The sequence below is a fragment of the Canis lupus genome, chromosome 1 (assembly GCF_003254725.2).
Source record: "Canis lupus dingo isolate Sandy chromosome 1, ASM325472v2, whole genome shotgun sequence".
Classification (NCBI taxonomy): domain Eukaryota; kingdom Metazoa; phylum Chordata; class Mammalia; order Carnivora; family Canidae; genus Canis; species Canis lupus.
The window spans coordinates 111,734,300-111,754,841 of NC_064243.1; the positions used below are offsets into that span (position 1 = coordinate 111,734,300).

The 20,542-nt window shown below is 50.4% G+C and overlaps 2 protein-coding genes across 2 annotated transcripts; one reads left to right on the top strand and one right to left on the bottom strand.

The window, feature by feature from the left end:
• Positions 1-802: 802 nt before the first annotated feature.
• Positions 803-3,930, bottom strand: TEX101 (testis expressed 101). The gene is made up of 6 exons (XM_025424771.3): positions 3,798-3,930; positions 3,107-3,216; positions 2,827-2,970; positions 2,506-2,688; positions 1,363-1,491; positions 803-1,204 (listed from the first exon to the last, which is right to left on the bottom strand). Exons 2-6 carry the CDS (start codon positions 3,171-3,173, stop codon positions 993-995), a joined length of 735 nt encoding a protein of 244 aa, XP_025280556.3. The 5' UTR covers positions 3,174-3,216; positions 3,798-3,930; the 3' UTR covers positions 803-992.
• Positions 3,931-10,114: 6,184 nt separating this feature from the next.
• Positions 10,115-16,029, top strand: CD177 (CD177 molecule). The gene is made up of 9 exons (XM_025424768.3): positions 10,115-10,252; positions 10,327-10,467; positions 10,836-11,021; positions 11,961-12,080; positions 12,285-12,401; positions 13,980-14,120; positions 14,795-14,980; positions 15,114-15,248; positions 15,508-16,029. Exons 1-9 carry the CDS (start codon positions 10,201-10,203, stop codon positions 15,663-15,665), a joined length of 1,236 nt encoding a protein of 411 aa, XP_025280553.3. The 5' UTR covers positions 10,115-10,200; the 3' UTR covers positions 15,666-16,029.
• Positions 16,030-20,542: the final 4,513 nt, after the last annotated feature.

Sequence of the window (20,542 nt, forward strand, 5' to 3'; positions counted from 1 at the left end):
CTGGAGGACTTTCTAAAACAAACTTGGCTGGACTATATTGTGGCTGGACTCCCCTGTCCTTTATGGGAGGGGTCAATAGTTTGCCTTAAGTCTCCTTCCACCCCTGGTACAGTTGACTACGTCAATTACGCCTCAATAAAACTATTTAAATAAATGTCTGTTCCCTCTTATCCTCTCCCCACCTTTTACTTTTCCCTGTGTGGCTCCTCTATCATTGGAGTCTTATAGTAAGATGGGCTTTATGTGTTCTTTAGTAATAAATAAATAATCATGAGAAGCCAAAACCAAATCTTCTCCTTGAGAGTCCCAGGTCCCACTCCTCATACCCTGCTGTGCTCCAGCTGTCTCCTACGTTCCTGTGTCCACTGAAGATGTATGAAGTAGGCAGCAGAGAAGGGAAGGGATGATGTCAAGGGGCAAGAGACAGGACATAGGAGATGCAGTTTGTTATAACAGAACAATGTGGAGCCTGATTTTTCAAATTCCTCAATACATCCCGGGGAAATGTTAGAACCAAAGCAGCCAACTGTGGCCTGAAGGTTGGGCTCAGAGTGCTCTGGACGAGGTTTATGCTGATCTCCTGCCCAGTCAGCAAGAGAAGGTGATCAGTTAGAGTGAAAGGGAAACCAGACTCTAGGTCAAAGATTCAAAGTTCTGGTCTTGCTCTGCGCATAGCTATGTCAGTGTGAGACCCTCACTCAAGTTTTCCAGGCCTCTGCTTCCCTTTCTGTAACATGTATGGGTTGGAGACGGTGGATTTTAAGGGCCTCTTCAGGACTAAAACTCCACTTCTAGTCTTGGGTTATACACCAAACACAGTAGAAACTTTAATAAAAATTTAAGAATACATCCACAAGAATTCTCTGTTCTTCAGCTCTCCACTTTGCTCCTCAACTTGTTTATGACCAGCAGTCAGAAAGGCTCCCAGTTGGAAGAGGCATCCTGTGGTCCAGGACCAGAAGCGCCTTCACGTTCCAGGAACAATGGACAAGTCACTGTAGTAATAGCAGCAGCGCTAGCTCTAATCTCCAAATGTAAACAGGAAGCCAGGCAGCCCGGTTTTCAATCTTTCGGGGTTGAAGTACAGACCGGTATGGACAGACTTCCTCCACCCATATGGGCCCTACTGTAAAGATCCCGGACATCAGCCTGCAACCAGTTATAGAAGTGCAGCCTTTGACCTCCAAAAGTGAGTTGATGCCTCCTGTGGAACAAGAATGGATGGGGAGATACACAGCTGTTTTAGGAAATCAGAGAGGCAGAAGTCCTGCCTCATTGCTAGAACCCTGAGTGTCAGAACTTCTTGGGATCACTCAGATGCCTGATTTTCCAGCCTCTGAAACCACCAGATGTCCAGCTTACCTCCAGTGATCTGAAGTCTTCCTTGATAGCACTGAACTGTATCATTGGGACAGGGAAGAGAAGGAGCATTTGAACAGGCCCCCAGAGCCACACAGGTTGGGCAGTAGAGGTGTGCTGATGTGCTGGCAGCTGGAGGGAGGAAGAGAGGAAAAATTGGGGTATGTTCTACGTCTGGAGTTGTCTCTTCTTGCTTCTTTCTCTTCCCTAAGTCATTGCTGCTAATACTACCATCACCAAGGCCTATCACTGCCACCCCCCCCATGCCTCTCTTTGCTATCAGAACCCTCCAACATGACTTCCAAACTGTGTGCTTAGATGTGGAGACAGAGATTAAAAGGACCCAGTTCCTGTCATCGAGATCACTGTCTAGAAGGAGATGGACATGTAGTCATTATAGTACATCTCAGGAGGCACTGTGTCCAAGGTAATGGTAAAGGAATGGAGGAGGGAGTATCTATCTGGAAGAATTTGCCAATTATCTTCACAGCGTGGACACCTGAGTTGAGGTGGAGGGTGAAGAGAGGTTAGGTGAGTGAAAATGGAAATTGGGTGGGGTGGCACAGGAAACAGCAAGGACAAAGGCCTGGAGGTGAGAGCAGCGTGGCAGGTTTCAGGGACTGTGAGACACTGCGGTGTTGGTATTCAGTTGATAGGCACACACGGGGCTGGACTGTTTTCTTTATGGCCAGCACACATTCTGACCAGCCAGTACCATATCTGTTGTTAACTATTTCAAATACTGGCCCCAGCTAGAACCCAATAAATAGGGAAGGAAGAGAAGGAAGTGAACTGAAAAGGTAGGCAAGGCCAGATTGCTATAGGGCCTGGCCAAATCAGGGAAGCAGGAGCTGCCAGACGGACTATGCCAAACCATCCGGCTTGGAAACCTCCAATGACACTTTATTGCTTAATAAACCCAAAGCCCAACTTACACCCCAGGCTTCATTGACGTCCTAGTGCTCTGAGCAAAGTTTAGACCCCAAGATAACAATTTGGAAAAAAGTCAGGCAAAAGCTCTGAGGCTTTTCTACATATGGCCCCATTGGGCCTGAACCAAGTAAGAACACAGAGCAGGAAGCCCCACGATCTTTTCAGGGGTTCACCTCATTTTTCTCAGTCCCCATGTGTCACCTCCCAACCTACCTTGGGGCTCTTCCTCCCTCCACAGTTGCAGTAAGTTCTCCTTGCTATTGCATAAGGACTCCTCACAGTAGCTGCTGTAGGAGACTGTGATGATGCCTGGCGGTGGGGAGTGCTGGATGTATGTTATCGCCTGTGTCCCCTCCGAGATGCAGCCCTTAGTGGCCAAAATGGCTGTCTTGGCCCCTGTTTGGAGACAGGAAGGAGAGAAAGTGGATGGTGGGCCTACAGTTTTGGGGGTGTGGGGGTGGGAGGAGGAACAGCCCTGGGGAGGACATACTCACTCTCCCTCCCACCCAACCCAACTGCCCTTTCTGGCTTTACCTGATTTAATCATCAGAAGGGATTCCTGGCAGAATGACCCACTGTCACAAGTCTCAACTTTGTCGGTGGTCCAATTAAACATTCTCTTTGGGTCCTTTACTATGCTCATCGATATGCCCTTGTGACAGTAGAAATCAGGTTCGGCTGGGGAGGAAATGAGACCAAGGTAGGCACTTGCCCCCTCTGGGGGAGCCACCCCCTGCCCCCAGTCCTTCTTCCCCAGGGGTGCATCCTCTGTGAACCATCTCCTTCCCTCCATCCCCGAGCCCCGCATCCTTACAGGCCAAGGAGGGGGCCCCGAGGAGGAGGAGGAGGAAGAGCAAACTCTGCACATGACCGGTTCCCATGGCGTCTTTCAGAGCAGCTCGGCTCAGAAGAGCAGCTAAGGATCTGGGGTTTGAGAGAGAAGAGGGGGTCTGTTCGGCCTCACACAATGAAGCGGCATGGACCTTCTGGCGAGTACTGACACTGCGGGCGCAGCCTGTGCTGTGGAAGGTCAAGGCCGTGGCCTCCACAGTCGGCCGAGGGGGCCCTGACTAGCCTGCGCCCTTGAGCACACTAGCACGGTTTACTGTGCCTCAGTTTCTACAGCAACCCTCCGACCCAAACCCCTATTCCCTGGAGACACAGGAGTTCAACCTCGGGATCCGGGGTGCAGCCCAGTCACCCCTCCGGCCTCGGACTCAGGCGGCCGGGTTCAAGCCCACGTTCTTCCAAGCCCCGGGATTCTCAGCTCCCCAGAACTCGGGATTCTGAGATCCCAGCCCTGTTCTACCTAGAGATCCAGGGCTTTGGGTTCCAGCCGCCATTTCCCTCAGGACCCGGATTCTACACGCCCCTCCTCCCGGCCCCCTCCCCTCTCAGACCCAGGAGTCCTGCCCCCTCTTCTTTCCTCAGGATCCAGGAATCTGGGTCCCCAGTCCTCCCTTTTCTCTTTCAGGGACACAAATTCCACCTGGCGTTCAGATAACCTGACAAGAATCTCGCGGTGCTGAAGGAACGACTTCGAACGCGCCTCTGGTTCCGCTTCGAGGCGGCTTCGTCTCTCAAAGACACGGAAGGCGGGGCCAACCTTGCCCAACAGGTCACTCGAAGCCCCATTGGTTGATGTGAAAGCATCTGATGAGCTCATTGGATGAACCTGAAGGAACGCCACACCCCATTGGCCCTGGAGAAGCCCGTTCCTGGACATCTTGGGAGGTACGCATGCGCAGGGTGGCGAGGGAGCAGGGGGTGGGGGAAGGTCGCTGGTGAGTTGGCGGCGCCGGTGCGGTGCGTCCCAAAGCGGCCTCCGTGACCATTTTTTCTCGTTGGGCCACGGAGTTGGCCTCTCCAGCGCTCTAGGAGGTCACATCCTTGGCCAACCCCCAGTGAACTACCCTCTCTTCCCAAATGGCCTCCCGTGTTTCCAGCCTGGGCCCCGCCTCAGCACCGTCCCGGTGGCAGTAGCCACTGGGGGCAGCTTGGCCTCCCCACCTTCACTTGCAGTGGTGCCTGCCCAGCCCCCTCCATGGTCTTCTGGAAGGTTGAATAGAGAACTGCTGCCTTCAGACACATTTCCAGCGCCCTTGAATGTGTGCGTGCACAGTGACTGGGAGTTGTCGCCCACCCGCGTGGCCAGGCCACCGCCACGGATTTTACTCCGATTTCTTGTCCATGGCTGGAAATTCCATTTCATATATATGTCAGCTTTTCAGATAGATCTATCTATATGTAACATGAAGCACAGGGGCACTTTGTGTACTCTCAGACGGTGCTGTTTCTGTGAGTGCTGTGGTGTAAATGAATTTTTTAAAAAGATTTTTATTTATTTATTTGAGAGAGCACAAGTAGGCAGAGTGGCAGGGAGAGGGAGAAGCAGGCTCTCCGCTGAGCAGGGAGCCCAGGGTGGGACTAGATCCCAGGACCCTGAGATCATGACCTGAGCTGAAGGCAGATGCTTCATCAACTGAGCCACCCAGGCGCACCAAATATTTATTTTTAATAGAGAAAATACCATAATCAGAACTTAAACAAACAAACTAGGGACAGTTAATACAAATATTAAGAGAAGCAATTTAGCTAGATCAGGAAGAATATTATGGCCTTTTATAATCTGCCCAAATGTTCTCAAAGATGAATTAATCCAGGACAAAAGAGCTACAATTAGGTTATATTGTAGCCTCTAATTATTTTCATGTTTTAACATTTCCCACATTAAGAATAAGGGTGTGTTTCCTGGAAGGGATGAGAAATAATTAGGTGTCAGATGCCTTTAGATACTGGGACTGCAGAACAGGATGCTTTGGGATCATTAGGAGGCAGGAAAGGATGAAGCCCCTTACAAAAGGGCCATGGCCAATCCCAGCCTTGCCCCAGCAGCCAGACCTTGGCAGGGCCCACAGACTTCGCTGGAGGACTCTGATGGTAGCATGCATGGCTGATTCTGTCCCCACTGTCTGGCTGGCATATTCTGGAAGTTCTGGCAGTTCTTTGAATAACCAAGGGACTGTCTTAATTAATGCCCTTTAACAAGGAACAGGCTTACAGGATAGGCAGGTTTTAGTGCTCACCATGGTTTCAGTATTGCTTCCAGGAGTAAAGTAAGAGAAAAAGTAGTAAGAAATTCACTTTAAATACTGGGTCCATGATGCCTGACACTCATCTCTCAGGAATCTGTGGGTCTGTATTCCCAGCCCCTTCTTCCCTCAGACCCAGGAGTCCAGGCCCCCAGCCCCTTCCTCCCTCAGGCCCAGGAGTCCAGGTCCCCAGCCCCCTCCTCCCTCTGATCCAGGGGTCTAGGCTCCCAGGCCCCTCCTCCCTCAGACTCAAGGACTGAGGTCCCAGCCTACTTGTCACCTGGACCCAGAAATCCAAGTCACTACCTCAACTCTCAGCATCCAAACATGAAGTACCCTTTGTGTACTTTGAGAATAGGTACTATTCCTAGAAGTTAAGCTATAAATGAATATTTACTTTTAATAGAGAAAGTGCTCAGTCAGAATGGTGTTAGTAAAAGCTCTTAATTTTATGTAAAAATTTATTAAAACTTTCAATTGGGGACAGTTAATATTAAGTACAATATTAATATTAATAATTATTAATATATTATTAATAAAACATTAATAACAGTTAATATAAATATGAAGAGGTAGCTCTGGTCCCAAGGACTCTGTCCCTTAGGCTCTGGGACCCTCCCTCATCCCTTCCCATCTCTGTCTCACACTTGCCCTGCCTCCAGGCCTGACACCAGAGCTGGCTTCTAGCTCCTGTAGTGCAGATCACCCGGAATTGGCTCTTGGCCTGTGGATTTGTTTTCTGGGGTGCCATAACTAAGTACCACAGCCTGGGAAGCTTACACAATAGAAGGGTATTATCATTACATTTCTGGAGGCTGGAAGCCCAAAATCAAGGTGTTGGCAGGATTGGTTCTTTCATTTTTAAAAAAAGATTTTATTTATTTATTTGAGATAGAGCGAGAGAGCACAAGCAAGGGAAGTAGCAGAGGGAGAAAGAGAAGCAGATACCCCACTGAGCAGGGAGCCCGACTTGGGGCTGGATCCCAGGACCCTGAGATTATGACCTGAGCCGAAGGCAGACACTTAACTGACAGACCCACCCAGGTGCCCCTCTATCTCTTCTCTGTAAACAGATTACAGGGTGTCCCCACGAACCCATAGGTGCAAGCAGAGAAAGAGGCAGCAGAAGTAGACATCATGAGCATCTGAGCCACCTACTGGGGCATTCACTGGTGCCCTCTGGACCTGTGAGAGCCTGATCCTGTACACACCATACACACCTTTCCCATGGATGATGGATGCTGCTGTGCATGCCCAGTGTCATGGTTTGGTAGCTCAGATAGCACGCACTATGTGATTTGCAGTTCAGGTCACAATGCCCTTGGTGGCCTGTAGTCCAATATTCAGACTCCCCTGGGATGCAGTAATAAGCCAGGAGCTGCCTTCTAAATGGAGGGTAGTTATCTGCAGACAGAGACATACCTTTGCTCCAAAACCTTTGCTCCAAATCATAATGAGTTTCTCATTATGATTATCCTATGATTTCTTTAGGTCACAGAAACTTTCAATGGACATTGGGTCCATTGGGTTACGTGGCTTTCGTTCGACTCCTTTCCTACTCTAGGATCTACTCAAACCTGGTAGTCTTGTGGGATCTCTCAGAGATGACTAGGAGTCACAGGTTAAAATGCACTCATCCCCCCACCCCCAACAAATCTTAAGTGACCCTTTGTCTAAAGACAACCACACAAGGTGTAGCAAATTGTCTCAGAAGAGATACAGCAGTCCCCCCACCCAGTTTCAGTTCCCTGCAGTAAGCTGTGGTCTGGAACCAGATGATCCCCCTCTCTTTTTTTAGAAGGTTCTTTCTTTCTTTCTTTCTTTCTTTCTTTCTTTCTTTCTTTCTTTCTTTCTTTCTTTCTTTCTTCTTTCTTTCTTTCTTTCTTTCTTTCTTTCTTTCTTTCTTTCTTTCTTTCTTCTTTCTTTTGATTTTATTACTTTATTTGAGGAGAGAGAGAGAGAGAGACCATGAGCAGGAGGAGGAGTGGGAGAGGGAGAAGCAGACTCCCTGCAGAGTAGGAAGCCCAACGTGGAGCTCCATCCCAGGACCCTGAAATCATGACCTCAGCCAAAGGCAGACGGTTAACTGACTGAGCTACCCAGGCGCCCTGGATGATTCCTCTTCTAACATGTGGGGAAAGGTCAGGACTGGCTGAACGGTGTGTCACCAGGCCTGTGTCCTTCCCCTCTTTTCACCTCATCTTGTGGGCATTTTATCATCTCAAATCATCACACAAAGAAGAGTGAGTCCCGTACAATAAGATGTTTTGAGGGAGAGAGACCACATTCACCTAACTTTTATTGTGGTATATTGTCATAATTGTTCTATTTTGTTATTAGTCATTGTTATTAACCTCCTACTGCCCCTAATTTGGAAATTAAGCTTTATCATACATATGTATGGATAAGAAAGAAGCATAGTACATATAGAGCTTGGTACTACCACAGTTTCAGGCATCCACTGGGGGCTTTAGAATGTCTCCTCCAGGGGCACCTGGGTGGCTCGGTGGTTGAGCATCTGCCTTTGGCTCAGGTCGTGATCCTGGGGTCCTGGGATCAAGTCCTTCTCCCTCTGCCAATGCCTTTCCCTGTCTTTCTGTGTATCTCATGAATAAATAAACAAATCTTTTAAAAAAAAAAAAAGAATGTCTCCTCTGCAGATACAGAGGGGGGCCACTGTTTTGGGACATGCCTTAGAGCTAGGCCCCTATGATTTATACCAACATGAGGGGGGTGCTTGTTTCCCACACTTTGGCATACACATGTCTTATTCCCGAATCATCAAGGAAGCTTGCTACCTCTTTTTCATCCATTTCTCAGAATGGATAATATCCATCCATTATGTTATGATGGATAACATCCATCCATCAATGATTTAGCACAGTGCAATGTGCTGTAGAAACTCAGATGAAAAAAAAAAAAAGAAACTCAGATGATCCAGGTCCCTCTGAACTATATTTTAGGACAGGGTGGGAGTGCTTCTCTGTGGGACCTTTACTGCAGAGATTAACGTCCAGAGCCATTATCCAAAGAATCCCTGCAAGTCCTGAGTATTTGAGCCTTTGACCAGTGCCCAACTTCCCTGCATCAATGGCTCCCTGTCTTTCTGGTCTAGGAGAACAGTCACTGTCTATACCTGTGGTTGTATTGCACAGTCCTTCTGAAATGGACCCCCACCTCCCAGCTTCAAGGCCCATGAGCAGCCCACGATGTATTGATCATCATCACTCATACTTTACAGAGGAGGATGAGGCTATTGGGAGAGGCAAAGTGAATGACCCAAGGCTACATAATCACAGAGCGATGGACCAGCCTGGTAGCAAACAGAGTTTCACATACCTACAACTGTAAGCTTTTTACTAAATAGCTCCATGCCCAGCCTTGCATTTGCCCCTTGAAATATGTGGGACTCACAGGAGAGTTGCCTGAATATCCTGACTCAGGCCTGCGCTGTCAGGCCCCTGCCAGCCTCTCCACTCTCAACACCCATCACTTCCCCCTTCCTTCTCTGCAGCCGAGTCACCTGCTTTCTAATCCTTACATAAACCAGGAGTGGTCCCACCTCAGGGCTTTTGCACCTGCTCTTCGCTCTGCTTGGAATGCCTGCCCGCATAGCTTCCATAACTAGCACTTTCTTTTCATTCAGTCTTAGCTCACAGGTCACCTGTGACCTCACAGGTCACCTCCTCTGGGAGGCCTTCCCTGATCCAGTTCAGTCACTTACTTTCACATCACCTGCTCTTCATCCTGTCTTTTTTTTAAATTATTTATTCATGAGACACACACACACACACACACACACACACACACACACACACACAGAGGCAGAGACACAGGCAGAGGGAGAAGCAGGCTTCATGCAGGGAGCCCGACGTGGGACTCCCGATCCTGGGTTTCCAGGACCACACCCCGGGCTGCGGGCAGTGCTAAACCTCTGTACCACTGGGGCTGCCCAGGAATATCCTGTCTTTGACAGAGATTCATTTTCCACAGTCACCTCTCTCCCCAGCCTGGAACTTCAGTTCCCTGGTGGCCTGGTGGTGGTGGGGCACCTGGGTGGCTCAGCTGGTTAAGCATCTGCCTTCAATTCAGGTCATGATCTCAGGGTCCTGGGATCTAGCTCTGTGTCTAGCTCCCTGCTCAGCAGAGGAGCCTGCTTCTCCCGCTGCCTCTGCTCCTGTGCTTTCTCTCTCTTGCTCATGCTTTCTCTCAAATAAATAAATAAAATCTTAAAAAAAAAAAGTCTGGGGCCTGGATTGGGCTTGGAGTGGGGAGAACAGAGGAAGAGAAAGCAGGAGGGAACATCAGGGTGGGGAGAGGGAATAAAATGGCAAGCAATGCAAGAAGGAAAGAGATAAATGAGGAGCAAGAATCCATGGCAGGCAGAGGTTAGAGCAGGGAGTTGTCAGTGCCCACAGGGGCCACCACACAATGTCATCACAGGTAGTTGGGCCACATCCCCACCTGGGGCCAGAAGGTACCAGACTGGTGTGAGGCAACTGCCTTGCCATACTACCCTGAAACAGCATGGGGGTGGGCACCTGCCTAGTGGGGCTCAGGAGGAAAGGGGGCTCGAGAGCTGGACCAATGGGGCCTGGGGTCTGCGATGTTTCTAACTGCTGGGGGGGGGGGGTCAGGGGGCCTGGACTCCTGGGTCCAGGGAAGGAAGGAGGACCCGATTTCTTATCCATTGAGACTCAGGCTGGGCCCAGACTTCCTCTATCAAGGCTCTCCCTCCTTCCTTTTCCTGGCAAGATATAAAAGGTCCGGGTACCCAGGAGAAAGCCCAGGAGCAAGAGTTCCAGCTGCCCTCATCATGAGCCCTGCCCTGCAGCTGGCTTTCCTGGGCGTGACCCTCATGCTGTCCCGTGAGTGAGGACCCCAACCTGGGAGGGTGTTTTCCTAGAGGATGGGCTCAGATGGATTTCTCTTCCCATCTCAGGAGTGCAGGCCCTGACCTGTCAGTCGGGGACACATAATTCTTTGAGAGATGTGTTGGAACTGCCCCTTGAGTGGACAGCTGGCCAGGAGTCATGTGAAGATGGCTGGGGTTGCCAAGACACACTGATCCTCATTGAGAATGGTAAGAAGGGCCCTGTGGGCCCCATGCTCGACTTCCACCCTTTTCCAGGAGAGACATCCCTCCCTGTCCAGTCCTACTGTACTCTGTTGTAGGGACTCAGAAGCCCCCCTGTCCCCAGCCAAGGAGCTGTCCTCTCCTCAGCAGGAACAGCCCTTGGGGCACCCAGTCACCTCTCCAGCCTCTCACCCTAGACCACCATGCAGACTTTCCCTCTAGGACCCCGGAGTCCTGATCCCCAGCCCCCTCCTCCCTCAGACCCAGGGGTCCAGGCCCCCAGCCCCTCCTCCCTCAGATGCAGGAGTCCAGGCCCTCAGCCCCTCCTCCCTTAGACTCAGGAGTCTAGGGTCTGCCTCTCTCTCTTGGTGCAGGACCCCAAGTGAATGTGGTGATCAGCAAGGGCTGCACCGCGGCGGCGGATCAGGATGTCCTCATAAGGGAGCACAGGTCAGGCCCTGGCCTCTCCATCCTCTCCTACACCCACGTGTGCCGGGAGAAAGACAACTGCAACAGCCTGTCCACCACCCTCCCACTCTGGTCCCTGCCCTCCACAACAGGTATAAGGGGAGGTTGGGAGGTGGAGGCAGAAGGGAAGAGAAGGAGCTGTCAGGGGCAGGGGTGCAGCAGGGCTGAGGAGTGGAAGTGAGCACAGAGGCAGCATCCATTTAGATCCCTCTTCCCTCCTCCCTCCCTGTCCACTCTCCCTGGGACTCCCTCCCTCAGCACCCCTTCTTCTATTGGTCACTGAGCAGCAAACCACACTCATTTCCTACACCTAGCTTAGACTGTAGCATGGCCCTAACCTGGTGCGTGCTCTTTTCTTCTTCTCCTCCTCCTCCACCTCCTCCTTTTTCTATTTAGAATTTGATTCGCTCATGTTTTGTTTAGGGTTTTGGCAATTCCTCTTCCAAAGTGAAATTAACCTGTAACTTCTTTTTCTTTAGTTTTATTTGAGTCTGGTTGACACACAATGGGACATTAGTTTCAGGCATACAACACAGTGATTGGACAGCTGTGTATGTTATGCTGCGCTCACCACAAATATAGCTCCCGTCTGTTACCACACAACATTATTACAGTACATGGACTATTCTCCTATCCTTGCTGGTATCACAAATCAGGTTTGGGGCAATGTGTTGTGTTTCCTTTACTCTTTGGAAAGATTTGTGAACACCAGGGTCTGGTGTTTCAGGGAACCTGCAGGTGAACTCACTGGTTCCTCCCAGGACACCCCTCCCCAACCTCGCCCCGCCGGTGCCCCAGCCTAGGTGCCCCAGCCTAGGTGCCCGTCCAAAGTTCTCCTGTCCCTCCCATCCCCCGTTGCTCTCTCCCTTGCCACCTGTCCCCGATTCCCTGGTGTGCCTGCAAGAGAGGAGCCCAGGAGAGCGCATTTGTGGGAGACTTGGGAGGTTGCTTCTTGGGACCATCAAAACAGGGATGGGGGTAAGGGAAAGCTGGCTTCCATCTGAATCCAGAGCCTTCTCTCACTTCCCCAGGCCCGGGCTCCCTGCGATGTCCAGTCTGCTTGTCTACAGAAGACTGTGAATCTGCAACAGAGCTGGCCTGCCCAGCTGGGAGCACACACTGCTACCGTGGGGCAGTCTGGATCAGAGGAGGTGAGCCAGGACAGCAGGTCCCCCATGGGGTGCTGAAATGGTGGAAGTGGAGGGGGGGTCTGAAGACCAAGATCTGGTTCTCTGGTGAAGGACAGAAGCTGGGACCTGAGGAAGATGGGCCTGGCTTCCCAGAGCTGTGCCTCTCCCGAGGGTGAGGTGGTGCCAGCAACGTCTCCCTTACTCCCTCCCTGCCCCCGTCCACAGGGAATATCTTCCAAATTCTGAGAGTCCAAGGATGCATGTCCCAACCAGGCTGCGACCTGCTTAATGGGACTCAGGAAATTGGGTCCATCAAAGTGAGTGAGGACTGCAGGCCTAATGGTGAGTGTCAGGGGCACAAAAAGTACAGCCTGGGGCTGGAGGACCCACTAGCAATCTGAATGTTTATTTAAGCCAGATTCCAGGGCCTTTACAGTCAGTTTAAATTCTAGGAATTTTATGCTGAGAAGCTACATGAATCAACTTACCCCTAATGAGGATCCCCCTGGCTGCTGGGGGTGGGGCTGGGAAATCAGGGGGAAGCAGGTGAGGGCCAGTGGTCTTGGCCCTGGGGGAAACAGTAGAGATGGTGAGAAGCTGGCAGATCCTGGTGGTATTTTGGGGCTGAAGCCACAGGACTTCCTGATGGGTGCAACCTAAGAGGAAGGCAGTTGCCAAAAAATGATGGCAATATTTTACCAGAGCAGCTGCAAGAGAGGAGATGCCATTGACCAAGATAGGGAAGTGGGGGCAAGGTGGGGGAGGGGGAGGAGGCGTGGAGTGGGACGAGCCTTGGAGCAGACAGCAGAGCGTGGTTGTGTCATCTGTGTGGTGGGGAGATGAGGAGGCCTCCCTCTTGGGGTTGGTGGAGGTTGCGTGCTTGTGGATGCCTCCTCACCAGCCTGGGTGCTTCTGCGTCTAGGAAACCATCCCTGCTGGCCACGTGAAGGCTGAAGAGAAGATCTAGGCTCATGGTTTTCAAATTGACTCCCAAGGGCTCAATACCTTGGCCCCAGGTAGCCGAGGGTGGTCAGCACCCACCTCAAGGAGACAGAACACCTGTGTTCTGAGCTCAGCCCTGCCAATTACTTATGGTGGGACACAGGGCAAGCTCCTAAACCAGTCTCTGCCTCTATTTCCCAACTTGATGGTGGGGTGATGATGATTATGCCACCTACACTGGAGGTTGCTGTGAGGAAATGAGGTAATCCCGGTGAAGGGAGCTCCCTAGGAGGCTTACATGAGCTAGTCCGTGGAAAGCAACCAGTATAGCCAGGCACATAGTAGATGCTCAGTGCACACTAGGCATTTGAGTATTTTGGCCTGGAACATAGGGTTTCCAGTGAAAAGAAATATATGGGGTGGGGGGGCGCCTGAGTGGTACAGTGGGTTGAGCATCCGACTCTTGGTTTTAGCTTGGGTCATGATCTCAGGGTTGTGGATTGAGCCCCACGTCGGGCCCCATGCTTAGCAGCGGGGTATGCTTGTGTTTCTCTCTCCCTCTCCTTCAGCCGCTCCCGTCTTTCTCTCCCTCTCAAATAAACAAATCTTAGAAAAAAAGAAAATATGGAAATATATGGTGGCTGGCTACCCTCCTCATCCAGATGGGTAAGGGAAGTAGAGTTTGACTCAGGCGAAAGAAGAGCCATTGTACCTGTCACACCTAAAGGGAGGAGGGCTCTTCCTTAAGGATCATCGAGAAAGGCTCTCCAAGGTGTTCAGGCAAAAACAGGATAAAGAATGGGGAGGAGACCCCAACTTCCAAGGTCCCTTCTAAATCTGAGATTGGGGGACTCTGTGGCCAGGTCACCTGGAGAATGACCCAAGAACATGGCCACCTTCTCAAGTATGGGATCCAGAGGGAGAGACATGGCTGATTCCCTGGCTTACATGGACCCATACATACCAACTCCTCCCTAGCTTTTCTGACCTGTCAACGGGGGATCATGTTGCACAGCCATCAACATCTGTCTCAGACACCCATCAAGTGGACCCCAAATAACTACGAGCTTTGTAACATTGGGGAGGTGTGTCAGGAAACACTTCTGCTCATCGACGTAGGTACGTGGGCTGCTTGGGGTCCCGAGTGTCCCCATCCTGGGTCCTGTCCCCTGAATTTCCTGCCACATTCCCCTCATGCCTCACATTCTAAGCTCAGGTCTTCCTCTTTCTGGGGCTTGGTTCCCCCTTCTGGAAATGGGGTGAAATGACAGCAGTAATAGTACCTACCTTGCCAGGTGCTTGTCATAGTCTGTGCGCAGAGAGCTGAAAACACCTAGCACAGAGTAACCTCACTAATTTCATCTGAGATTTAACTGAGCATCTGCTGTGTGTCAAGCACTGTCATAGGCACCATGGACGCCTTGCGTCTGCCTTCCTCCAGCTGTACACGCCAGTGGGGAGGCAGCAAAAAATACAGACAAAACAGAGTAAGGTGCAGATGTGAAGAAAAGAGCCACTCCGAGGGGAAAGAGGTAGGGAGAACTAGATAAAGGTTGCCAGGCTTGAAAGCAGGTGTCCGGGGAAGCTGCTGGAGCAAGTGACGTTTGAGGGAGAACCGATGGATGGCAGAGCTGGGTCTGGTCCCCAGCCATCCCCCTACACTCAGTGTGCCCTAGAAATCAGGCACCTGCGCTCACCCTCCACCTGCCTGCTGAGGGTTGGGGAGTCCCTGGCTCTGCCTCAATCATAAGATCCCCCTGCCCCAGCCCAGCTTTTGCTCTCTTGCACCTCAGGACACAAATCAATCATAGTAGGAAGCAAAGGTTGCAGCAAGGGCAGGACACAGGATGCCCCAACTATCACCATACACTCGGCTCCCCCTGGAGTACTGGTGGCCTCCTATGCCCATTTCTGCTCCTCCAACAGATGCAACAGGGCCAGCAGTACCAGTGTCTTGTTGAACTCTCTCCCTCATTCAGGTATGGAATCCCAGTGGGTTGGGTGGGACCAGGAACACTGAGCCGTGGGGAGACACAGGGACCCCAGGGATAGAGGGGGGTGGTTACAGCAAGGAGCAGAGCTATCAACCCTCACCTTCTCTCTACTTTTCAGCTGCCCCTGCCCCGGGAGATTTGCAGTGTCCCGTCTGTCTGCAGATCTTTGGATCTTGCCCAGAAAACCCAGAAAAAGTTACATGCCCCAGTGGCACCACTCACTGTTATAGTGGTTACATTACTCTCCGGGAAGGTGAGTGCTGATGGCCGGGTCCCAAGAATGCAGGGTTGGGGGCCTGGATTCACTGGATCTGAGGTGGGAGGGTTCTTGAGGCCCTGACTCAAGGGTTTGAAGGGGGGCGGTGGTAGCTGGGAACTCGATTTCTGGGTCTGAGGGAGGAGGGGATTAAGCAGGGTCTCTAGATCTGAAGGTCCCTGGGGGGATACTGGATTCCTGGGTCTTCGGACTTTAAGCGTGCTGTCCTTTGAAACCTCTTTGACTCACTCTCTAGGTGGGATATATTCTGCATTGGACATTCAGGGCTGCATGACCCAAGGTTCCAGCTCCTTGTTGAATCATGCCAGGACAATTGGGGTCTTCTCTGTGATGGAGGACTCTAAGAAGAGCCGGACCCAGTTCTCCAGACTGGGGAGGTCCCTACACAAATGATGGGGTTTGAGCTATCCCTAGCCCCTGGTGTGGGATGCCTCTCTGCTGACCCCATTTCCCTATGGCTCTTAGCTCCTTGCTGACCCCTAAACTAACCTTCCCTCTGATTTCATGAACAAACCGCCTTGGACACTGAATTTGTTTCCTTGTCCTCTCCATGAATTGCCATCCCCTGGTACATCCAGATACTTCATGGCCTGATAACAACAAGTGGAAGCATCTGGGGGCAGCTGAACTTGCCCTCTGGGTGAGGGGATAGTTAAGCAGTGGTCACAGCTGTCTGATGATAAAGATATCGTCCTTGGGGCTCCTGGGTGGCTCAGTGGTTGAGCATCTGCCTTTGGCTCAGGTTGTGATCCCGGGGTGCTGGGACTGAGTCCTGTGTCGGGCTCCCTACAGGGAGCCTGCTTCCCCCTCTGCCTATGTCTCTGCCTCTCTCTCTGTGTTTTTCATGAATAAATAAATGAAATCTTAAAAAAAAAAATAAAGACTTAGTCTTTTCCCTGAATGCTGAGATTTCTCTGAGAGGGGAGGGCAGGACATGCAGAGATCTGGCATGGGGATAAGAGGAGCCCAGTGAGAGATTCGCCATCTCAGGACCTTCCTTCACTGTTCAGGTGCATGTCCCCATTCCACCTTGGAGGGTAGCAGAGCCTCCAGGATGCTCGGGCTAATGGTACGTGGACATCACCATGATCTGGGAGGTGGTGTCACACCATCACACCACCGATGAGACCTCTCTCTTAGCAGGGACTCCTACCCAAGGGGGACTCATCCTACCCGAGAAACTTGACATAGGGTTTGTGAGGAATAGAGAAAGAAGAGGTTTTGCACAGTTTCTCGAGGCTGATTTTCTTGGTCTTTGTAACCATTCTGGGCCCAAGAAAGGTGAGGAAAAGTCTTTACTATTATTGGAATCTGTAGGGGGAAGGGTACGTGGGGGAGGTTTTCAGAGGGCTGCCTGGTAGGTGCTCTGATTTCAGGCTGAAAAGGCCACCCAGCCTACACCGTAGGGAGGTTGCTAGGGAATTATCACCCCAGTGTTACTCAGAGTCCTCCCTCTCGTCTACTAGTTGGGGCTCCTCTTGGAACATAGCTGGAGGGCAGGCAGTTGCCCCACCGATGCAGCCCCAAAGATCTGCCACCCACAGCACAGAGCAAGGGGAGGACACCAGGTGTCCCGCCCAGTCCACCCTCTTCCTCCTCACATCCACCCCCTTCCCTTGTCCAGATGAAAACCAGAGTCCTCGGTATAGAAGATACACAATTCCCATCCATTAGTTAATCACAGCAACAACATGGCATGCTAATGATAATGAGTTGGATGCCCACAGTGATGACCACTTCTTCATATGCCATGGTGAGAGGAAGATGGGGAAGAAAATAATGTAAAAACAAGGCTGCAAAGGTCCTGGATGTGTAGCCAGTGGTAACCAGAACTGGCGCCTTACCCCACCCATTCCATATCATCTTACTACCTGCCAACACCTAGTCTAAACAATTGTCATGTGACACAAATCTTCATTCTTATGAGGTGTGGGTGTTTGATGATCTTTATTGAGTGTCTGTAGTTTTGCATGGAGCAGGGCCATTGGCCATGGAAATATGAAGACGTACCCCTTACACCTCACCTGGCTTCCAAACATAGTCCTCCCTGACCCGGTGACCCAACCTCCCCCTGGCGGTCACGCTCCATCTGGTGATTAGCAGGATGCTCCTACTTTTTGCTTTCTGTTATAGCCACGTGGGGAAGCACAAAATGACTGGGCTGAAGTGGCTTCCAGTTGACTAGAATTATGATGGGTTCTTCACCCACCTAATCTCAAGGTCAAAGAGACCAGAAGTGGTTTGTTGGGTACAGTAGTGGGAGGGGCTCTCCCTTATTCTCCTGGAGTTTCATGGATTCTTGCATTCTGGCTACAGGGGATGTGGCACAGTAGACTGACCACCGATTTAAGACCTACATTCCTGATGGATACCAGGGTACCATCTCTCATCCAGTGCCATCAGGGGCCATTCTATCACCCTGATAAGCTAACTGTCTCCGTGTAATGGGACACCTGGGAAGATTGGTGAGCTCCATGGCTGCGAGTTAATTACCCCACTTCCTCATGGGACACCGTAACAATACAAAAGACATTTTCTAAGTTCCTAAATGGCACTGTTGACAGAAGCCTTGGGTGTCTAAGGAAGGTGAATGGGAACCCACGCATGTGGATTCAGGCATGTGTATATTCCTGTGAGGATAAAGCTCAGTCCTCTTCATGATGGGGCACGCCTTGTGTAGTCCTGCTGTAGTACAACACCATAATGGGCTTAGACTGGCCTCTGCCTCTGTTGGTTTGGGCACTGAGTATAGTCAACAGCCTGGTCAGCCTTGCAGAGTTAGCCCATTTGTTGTAAACCATGTGGAGCTTCCACTCCTGCCCACATCACATGGCTATTCCTCACTGCATGTGTTCTGGTGGGCATCAGCGTGGGTCATGAACACCTTCACACTCTGTGTCTACCTCCAGAGGACCATCTACATATCCTCCCTGTCTTCATTTTATACTTTTACTCTTTTTCTTTTTTTTCTTTATACTTTTATTCTTTCCAAGTCCTTGATCAGGTTGCTCATATGGATCCATGCATAAGTGGACCTAAGGACATCCATCTCTCCCACAAGGTGGACCCCTGAAGTTTCACCACCTGAAGAAATTCCCTACATCGCTCCTTCAGGGCCACATGGATGCAGTGCTAACCCAGTATCTATACATTGCCTGGCACCATCCCATCATACAGATCTGTTCATAAACCTGGTCTGTTGTTTCCCTTCTCTATAAACAGATCACAGGGAATATCCATGAGCCCATAGGTGTAGGTGGAGGGGAAAGCATCAGGAACAGGTGCCATGGGTATCTGAACCATCTGAGGTGTATGCCTGTACCTTCCATTCCCACTTGAGTCTGATCCCATACACATATTTTCCATGGATGATGGATGTTGCTGTGCACAACCAGCATCATGGTTTGGTAGTTTGCACCCAGTATGTGATATGTATTTCAAGTCACAGTGCCCTTGGTGTTCGTGGCTCAGTGACTTTGTCAGTTTGACCTTCTACAACAAAATACCATGGCTTATCAGCAACTGAAGTTTATTTCTCACAGTTTTGGAGGCTGGGAGTTCAAGATCAGGATGCCCTCTTGTGGGCTACAGATGGGATATTTCTCATTGTAGCTTCACGCGGCCAAAGGAAAGCTAACCGGTTCCAAAAGAGTGCTATGATGGTTGATTGATTGATTGAGTTCTATTTTTATTTTTTTAAAAAGATTTACTTATTTATTTATGAGAGACAGAGAGAGATTGAGAGAGAGAGAGAGAGAGAGATGCAGAGACCCGGGCAGAGGGAGAAGCAGGCCCCATGTAGGGAGCCCCATGTGGTACTCGATCCCAGGACTCCAGGACTACGCCCTGAGCTGAAGGCAGATGCTCAACCACTGAACCATCCAGGTGCCCCTGTTTGATTTTTAAAGATTTTATTTATTCATTCGTGAGATACAGAGAGGCAGAGACATAGGCAGAGGGAGAAGCAGTCTCCCAGTGGGGAGCTCGATGCAGGACTTGATCCCAGGACCCCGGTATCATGACCTGAGCCAAAGGCAGATACTCAACCACTGAGACACCCAGGTGCCCCTGTGGTGGTTGATTTAATCTTCAACTTGACTGGGCTCAGGGATGCCCACATAGTTAGTAAAACATTATTTATGGGTTTATTGTGAGGCTGTTTCCAGAAGAGAATAGCATTTGAATTGGTGAACTGAGCAAAGATGGCCCACACCAATGCAAGTGGGCCTCTTCCAATCAGCTGAGGTCCCAAATAGAATAAAAAGATGGAGGAAGGAGGGATATGCTCTATACTTCAGCTGTAACTTCTGTCTTCTTCTGCCCTCCAACATCAGCCCTTTAATTCTCTGGCCTTTAGATTTGGACTGGGATTTACACCACTGGCTCCTTGGTTCTTAGGCCCGAGGTTTGCATCAGAAGGACATCACCTTGGGACTCTTGGGTGGTTCAGTCAGGCATCCGACTCTTGATTTCATTTGAGATCATGATTTCAGGGTTGTGAGACGGAGATGGGCTGCGCACTGAGCATGGAGCCTGCTTAAAATCTGTCTCCTGCTCCCTCTGCCCCTCCCCCCACTCTCTAAACAAACAAACAAAAAAATAGATAAAATAAAAGAATGACACCACCTACTTCCCTGGGCCTCCAGCTTGCAGACATCAGATCATAGGGTTCTTAGTCCCCCATAACTGCATAAACCAATTCTTCATAATAAATTCCGTTCTATATATCTATATACATCCTATTGGTCCTGTTTTTCTGGAGAACCCGGACCACTATGGGTGCTAATCCCATTCACAAGAAGTCCACCCTTATGATCTAATTATCTCTCAAAGGTTTCAAGGTCAAACACCTTCATACTAGGATTAGGGTTTCAACATATGAATTGTGGGATGGGACACACATATTTAGTCCAGTGCACCTGGCATCCAGATTCCACCTTGGGCCCAGTGACAAGCCAAGTGGCCCTTTCCAAATAAGTATTTACAGAGGGAGACATGGGTTTTCTCTAAAACCCATAGTTCTGCACTGAGATGATCAGGTGAGTGGAAGGTGAACAAGTAGAAGAAAATAATGGTATCCAGACACTGGAAGACACTTGTCTGAGAATAGAAGGGGCAGTACAAGGAGTGCAAGACCAACAAAGTGATTTTTTTTCAATGAGTGGCTTCAGAGAATGTGTACGATGCGGAAACAGCTGATGCAGATGGGGAAGTGGGAGGCTGCCTCAGCCACCATTACCCTGAGAAGTACCATCTTTGGGGAATTTCTT